This window comes from Scardinius erythrophthalmus (assembly GCF_964197995.2).
Source record: "Scardinius erythrophthalmus genome assembly, chromosome: 7".
NCBI classification, from domain to species: domain Eukaryota; kingdom Metazoa; phylum Chordata; class Actinopteri; order Cypriniformes; family Leuciscidae; genus Scardinius; species Scardinius erythrophthalmus.
Window position 1 is genome coordinate 34,723,665 of NC_138227.1, and position 7,835 is coordinate 34,731,499.

General features: G+C 36.1%; 1 protein-coding gene across 1 annotated transcript; it reads right to left on the reverse strand.

Annotated features, from left to right (window-relative positions):
- Positions 1 to 6,597: 6,597 nt before the first annotated feature.
- On the reverse strand, positions 6,598 to 7,545 carry LOC308693227 (olfactory receptor 1D2-like; the record flags this gene model as incomplete). Its single annotated transcript, XM_081370020.1, has 1 exon — positions 6,598 to 7,545. One exon carries the CDS (start codon positions 7,543 to 7,545, stop codon positions 6,598 to 6,600), a length of 948 nt encoding a protein of 315 aa, XP_081226146.1.
- Between the last annotated feature and the right edge of the window lie 290 nt (positions 7,546 to 7,835).

A 7,835-nucleotide genomic window follows, 5' to 3' on the forward strand; every position in this document is an offset into this window, starting at 1 on the left:
TTCCAAAAAAAAAAAATTTGGCGGAATTTTTTTTTCTATATAGTGTTGATATGGCAACTAGTAAATACACAAAGTTTCGTCATCCAAGCATGTGGGGAAGTATTTAAAACAAGCGTGTTACAACTAACCCCGCGTTAGGTTGTGCCCCGCGCTCCCCTACATCATGAATAATTTGCTTGTATATCTGGTTGTACCCCTTTATTACCCAAAACTTAACATACTGTTCCCTTATACCTACACGGAAGTACACTATAATTACAGAAACGTACACCGTCATTTCGGTTTACTTAAGCAGTTGTTTGCGGGTCGTAATATAAAGTGTTACCATTTTTCTTTATTTGGCAAAAAGCACAACACTTTGTTTTTATTGTGAGTATACACAAAAATAATACACACTTAACAGGATCGATTGATGTATGAAACTGGTTTGTAAGATCAAAGTCAACAGAGTAGTTGGAGTCTCGTTTGAACTGATAAGAAAAAAAGCAAGTATATCACGCCAGCGAGATTGTCGACCCCAGGGGGTTAAAGAGGTGTGTGAACTCGCAAGTACGATGTCAAGCACCATAATTTGCTCTGGCCCCCTTCCTGTTCGCAGGAGTGATGAGATAGTTAGATTGTGTTCACTTAACGGTTGGCTGTCTCGGTGGTGTCCGCTAAATAATATAGAATTCATAGACAATAGGAAAAGTTTTTGGGGTAAACCTGACCTGTTGAAAAGAGATGGTATTCATCCCTCCTGGGATTGTGCTGCTCTTCTCTCTAGTAATATGGCTCATAGTCTTAGAGATAAAAAATGACAAACTGGGCACCAGGTCAAGAAGCAGACAGACTGGCTTAACTGCGTTCAGATAAATAAGGTCAGATAAATCCCATCACATAGAGCCTCTTTCACCTAGCTATCATCATATAGAGACTGTGTCTGTTCCCCGAATTTGGAAATCCCCTATTTATTTTAAAACTAACTAAGGTACCTATTCTGTTAATATATTCCAGGCAAAAATTGTACGTCTGTTGTATATAAAAGTTTTTATCACATTTCTGGCAAAATATGTTCTTGTGCTTTGTCTCGTAATCGGTCCTCATTTATGTCCAAGAGACTCAATAATAATCTTTTACATTTTAATCATTTAATTTTTCATATTATAAAAAGGGTTGTGTGCTGCTGCGCATCCATGTGTGATAAGCAAATGTGCATTGTCGTCCCATATTACTAATGCGCTCATTAAATAACAAAAACAATATTGCGCCATTGACTTTAGACTTTAGAGCAGGTTTTAGTTGGTCAATGGCGTAGTCTATTTTAGTTGCCTCAAAATAGCAACGCGCCAACAATGTCGCCTGAACACACCTCATTTTCAGACCAGAACGCCCATGGGCGCAAAATTGGGCGCAAATGCATTTGCTGTGTAATACATTGACTACATTAATAATATAATACAATTCAATATGTATATCCCACATTTCATGGTGCAGTTAATAATACTAGGCTAACGTTACAGTAGATCCATGGTAAATGATGGGAATTTTTAGACGGAAAAGCCTTCTGACTGTATCGTTGCACACAGTGTTTCTCCTGTTTGTCAGCGCTGTTTAATCTGTCTTTAAACTGGTTTAAATCACTGTGACATTTGTGTTCTTCGCTGAATTCAAGCGCTTCTCACTGGATCTCGTGACCGAGACCGATCAGAGTAAACGCATCTGTGAGCTCTAGTGAGCTTGCGCTGCGCTGCTGTTTGGACTTTGAGCCGAGCGAATAAATGGTCCATGTGGCCCGCGGTTCAAATGAGTTTTGTTCCGCTTTTGGCGCATAAACATTATCGAACATTTATCGAACTCTTGATATCGTTTTACCGAGAAAAACGTATATCTCCATAATTATCGTTATCGTTTTATCGCCCAGCCCTAAATTATAGCATTATTATCCTAAAGTAAAACATGAGCCAGGTGTTGGGCTAATTTTGACAGTGATAGATATGTCAGGACTGCTTTGTCAAAGTTAGATCATTGGTTTTCCAGCTTTGGCTAGCTATCTGTGGTACTCAGGATACGATTAAACATACAATAAAATAATTTAGACAAAATCCCTATAATTTATGTTTGACTTTATCAGAGCTATGCTCAACCTTCAAATTAAAAATTACAGTAAGTCTATAACACTATACCCATCACAAGCCATGTGACTGTAGGTCAATGTTAGTCACAATGGTGCTACTTGGAAAACCAAATATTTTCTGAGGGGGTACTCTGTGAAAAGTTTGAGAACCACTGGCCTAGATATTGAGCCAATTTGAGAGGTAGAGCATGACCCCATGGCCTGCCTGCTTGTGGCCTAGACTAGAGCTATTAATCCTGAATGTGCAAATTTATAGGTAGTCTACTCCAACTTCCATTTAATTAAATACATTTTACAATATTATAGCTACTGTTACAGAAAATCAACAGTAGGCTAAATAAATAAAATGTCCAAATGCAAACAACTATGTAAGCATATAGGCCTACCAATAATTAAAAGAAAATAAACTTACTTTGATGTGCTGCAGTAGGTCATCAGCTCTTGCATGTCCCAAGATTTCTGAGCCAAAATATCTTGACCTGACCATCCTCCAAAAAACGAATATGTATGTCCATTTGTTTTTGTTTTTTTTGAGGATTGGTTTTAGGCTCTCGTCAAACATTAGGACGAATGGCCCAGCGTTATTTATGGTCTCCACCAGTTGCTTCTTAAAATATAGTACAATACCAAATTTGATAATGTAAGCGGTCTTATCCTTGCCTAAAGCGAATGATTTCGCTATGTCGGAGTTTGTAAACATATTTCAAAAATATTTCTAATGCCTTCATTCGAATTGAAAGAGTGGTGTTTAGTTGCTAGGTCTAAACACCACAGCACCTCAGCTCGCAACTTAGCGGTGGTGATAGGGCATAGCGTCTGCTGTCTGACATCTGTCATGCACCTGTTGACGATGCTGGTAGGACTACTGCTGGCAGTGGTTTGCATCGAAGAGCAGTGGAGGTTGAGGTCGGTGATGTAGCCGTAGCGCAGAGCATTGATATGGGAAGCTGCTCGCTATTTGATTCCATATGCGATTTGACCCCATTCACCCCCACCCAGGTTATATTAATCGTCTTCTTGCAGACGTGGCAATAAGCCTCTCGGCTGTTGCCAACTACTGGCCTAAGCCAGTCTTTAAATCTAGAATCCTCCAGCCAGAGTTCCGAAATCTTGCATTTCCCCATAATGTCTCTTAAATGACTGAAATTGAAGCGAACTCGCAAACAGGTTTGGCAGCAAGCCAGCCAGGTACCCAGTTTGTTTCAGCACGCGAACGAACACCACGTCACATGATATCGCTCAGGTCCTACTCGCAACATATAAACAAATCCATGCGAATTTTAGATGAAAGGCCTGCACTTAACTCAAATTTAAACTCATAGGCCTAATTGGATGGGGGTTCGAAAATGTAATACCTCGTCAGATGACATTTATTACTTTTTAATACTTTTTAATGCCCTTAATTTTGACTATTATCATTTACTACCTTTTACAACCCCGCGGACACCCTGTTAACGTTTAGCCTACTTTGCTTAAATTTGATGCAATAATAGAAGCCTACATTTTTTTTTCAGTTCAAAATTTGTACCGTAATTTCAGTATTGTGATTTATGAATTTGTTCAACTACAATGTTTCACTTGAATTTATCGGCTTTCAGCTCTCAAACTCTCTCAATGAGCCGCAGTGTGGCAGCATATTACACTATAGAGAGAATAAACTGACACTTTTCAAAGTCTGTGATTGTAGCGCCTCTTAGCGGTAAAAGGCAGCAAATACACATCCCCAATTTTACCGCCGCGGGAACGCTTATATAAATGCAGAATTGAGAGTAGCTTTTAAAAGGGAACGTCTCGGGTTACTTTCGCCGCATAGGGGGCATGTTCAGGACGTTCTTCAGACAAAGTGATCTGAATGCACACATGTCTCATTGGCGTGGAGATACTGGATAAAAGCTGCTCAGAAACAGGAAGCAAGAGAGATAGATTGACTGAGGACTTATGCGTTTTGAAATATTGAATGCTCTGGAGAGCTACCTCTTTGATTGTATATATCAGTGAATAAAGCACAAGCCTCATTAATGCCGACACTGGCCTCTTCCTTTCTTATCCTGAATCTTGTTACAGGAAGTTTGTTTGTGTTAGCACACCAAGATCCAATCAAAATGTAATAACTTTTGTCCACTTTTGGGCCCATGGGATTTGCTGTTTACCACAATGTGCTTGCCATAAAGAGCTTCTAGGTCATGTAAAAAAAAAAAAAAAAAAAAAAAAAAATATATATATATATATATATATATATATATATACATATATATATATATATATATATATATATATATATATATATATATATATATATATTTTTTTTTTTTACTTTTATAATTGTATTCAATCAGTTTAATATATTCAATTTCAAAACTTGTTTATCAAAATCAGAAGAATCAGAATGTTGTGTTTTCATGTTTTATGTGGACTTTCATATGGGGACATAATTATTTTTATACTTTACAAACTGTATAATCTATCCCCTTACACCAACCCTACCCCTAAACCTACCCATCACAGAAAACTTTCTGTATTTGTACATTTTCAAAAAAACATAATTTTGTATGATTTGCAAGCTGTTTTCCTCATGTTGACCAAAACAGTTGTCTACACAACGTAGGGATTAGGGAATACCTGAACCACACACACACACACACACACACACAGAGAGAGAGAGAGATCTCTAAATGGGAACATTGCATAGACTTTTTTGTTTTTATATACAGCCTTAAACACATCGGGTCTTTGGTGTCCCGGGACATAATTTACTACCCTCCTCCTCTTTCATTTTAATTCATTTCAAACATTAACAATTTTTGACATCAACCTTCTTAGTATTCTTCAATCAATTCATAATAAACACACATAACAATACAATAATACAATAACAAGAAAAATAATAATGAAATTATAAAAGAATGCCATATTAATTTTTTGTAAAATTTGCAAGGGGTCACTAACGACCCGAGTTGAGTAACAGTGTAAGGAGGATGCTTTTTTATGCACAACAATAATTGAGTCTTTGATGACTGAAAAACTCAAAATCATGTGATCTAGGCGTTACACTATTGTGGTATTCAGTTTTTCAAAACACATTTTGGTTAAAACACATACACACACAAAGACAGTTTTTTGAATATCACTTTATGAATGTTTTATTTTACATGAACAAACATTGACTGAGTGCACCTGAATGCAAGAAAAGTTCACCCCAAAATAAAAAATATAATCTTTTTTTGTTCTTCCAAACACAGTTGTGTTGTCAAGGCTGTGCAATACAGAGATTTTATAGTGGCTTAGGGGGTTTAAATCCATCTCCATTTCATGGTAACACTTTAGAATAACGATCCGTCATTAATAAGTGATTATGCAGAAAGTAATGCAAGACTAATGAGTATTATTACATTAACACTTCAGCTACTATACGATTAACTAATATAGAAACAAGCTTAACTAATCAGTTAATAATATCAAATTTAGGAGATAGTTCCTTATTAGGTCACCAACAATAACTTAATGAGATTAGCCTCATTAATAACTATTAACTAACTGACAAATTATATAAAGAACATTATCGTGTGTCTGATACGTAATCAGTCACTTTTAATTAGTAATCAGTCATTTTTACTCTGACTATAGTCATAAAATGCATCACTAATTACTCAAGTGTTACCTAGTCACTATGCAGGAACTACTATTGATCTAGACCAGTGGTTCCCAACCCTGTCCTGAAGGCCCCCCAACACTACACATTTTCTTTGTCTCCCTAATCAAACACACCTGATTCAACTCATCAGCTCAATTAACCCATGTGATAATGAGCTGATGAGTTGCATCAGGTGTGTTTGATTAGGGAGACAAAGAAAACGTGCAGTGTTGGGGGGCCTTCAGGACAGGGTTGGGAACCACTGATCTAGACCATTATTTTAAAGTGAAAAACATCTTTTTGAATTTAAAATAATTGCCCAGATCACTAGTAGTCATTGAAGAGTGACTAGGTAACACTTGAGTAATTAGTGATGCTTCTTAATTAGTGATTAGGAATTAGTAATTCTTTATAATTTGTCACATTTGTCACCTATTAGTTCTTAATGATGCCAAACTCATTATGCAATTATTAATTACCTAATACGAGACTATCTTAGTCCTTAATTCGATATTACTTACTGATTAGTTAAGTTTGTTTCTATATTAGTTAATAGAAGTAGCTGAAGTGTTAATGTAGTTCTACTCATTAGTCCTGCATTACTTTCTGCATAGTTACTTATTAATGACGGACCATTATTGTAAAGTGTTACCCATTTCATACCTAAAATACCCCTTAATCATGGTGAAATCATTATAACGTGCAACCTCTTGTGACTTATTGTCTCATTATTTTCTCAATAATATAATAACAATGTCCATTAAATAAATCTTCTAAATATTTCAAATATTCTTAAAAAATGTGTCACAGCAGTCACACTCATTCTAAAACTTTTAAATTGATAAAATATTCACTCAGATATTCCCACTTGTTTCTTGAAAAACATCCTCCTAACTTGCTGGCGTACTGTTGTCAGATTTAGTCCATAAATAAGTGGATTTAAAATAGGTGGTACAAGTAAGAATTCCATGGCCATGAAATTACGCACACCTTGAGGCACATTCTTTGAGCCATAACGACTGTACATTACATCAAACAGCAAAGCAACAGTCACATTGATCAATGAAAGCAGATGTGGCACACATGTTTGCATGAATTTGTGCCTGCCCTCTATTGACTTTATGCACTTTCTAATCAGGTGAATGTATGAGCAAAATATGAATACTGCATGTCCAAAATATGTAAGAATAACAATGTACCCAAACACATTATTTACAGTTGCAGAAAAACAAGAAAGTTTTGCAACTGCCCAAATCTCACAGAATAACTTTTCAATAGTAGAGCCACATAAGGTGAGTCTAGATAATAAAATAATTAGAATAGACATGCAAAAAAATGGAGCCAGCCAGCAGAAAAGGATACATTTAAAAACCAGCTGATTGGTCATTATTGAATGATACTCAAGTGGTCTACATATTGCCAAATACCTGTCATATGCCATCACTGTTAATGTTGAAAAGTCACACAAAGCAGATGAATAAATTACAAATATTTGAATCAGACATCCAGTATAAGAAATCACATGATCGTGTGCTAATAAATCATACATGAATTTAGGATAGAATCCAGAAGTGCCAAAAAGTCCATTTACGCAGAGATTACAAATAAACACAAACATCGGCTCATGAAGCTTCTTATGTAGTATGATGGTGAAAATGACAGTTACATTACAAAACACCATAACGGGATAAAACAGTGCAGTGAAAGAAAAAAAGACAAATCTGTTTTCCATTGTTTCATTCAGCCCAGAGAGTGTAAATACTAAGACACTGGACTCATTCTCCAGTGGTCGCTGCATCTGGAAGGATATGCAGTTATTATGTAGATTTTCTTTTTATTATATTTAAGTCATTGGAAAGCTAATTAGACATAGAAAGTTAGCTAGGCTGTTTGTAGATGGAACAAATTTTAAATTCTCTAACAGTAGCACATTGCCATTTTAGTGACAAGACCTTACCATCTCCTCTTTTGTCATGTTTCCTATTGTGCTCCCTAAAAGTTTGATTTGGTTTGCTATTTATGGACACTGGTCTCATGCCAATTGCCTTGACCACAAACATTAAAAGCAGTGTTAACAAGCTCTCTAAA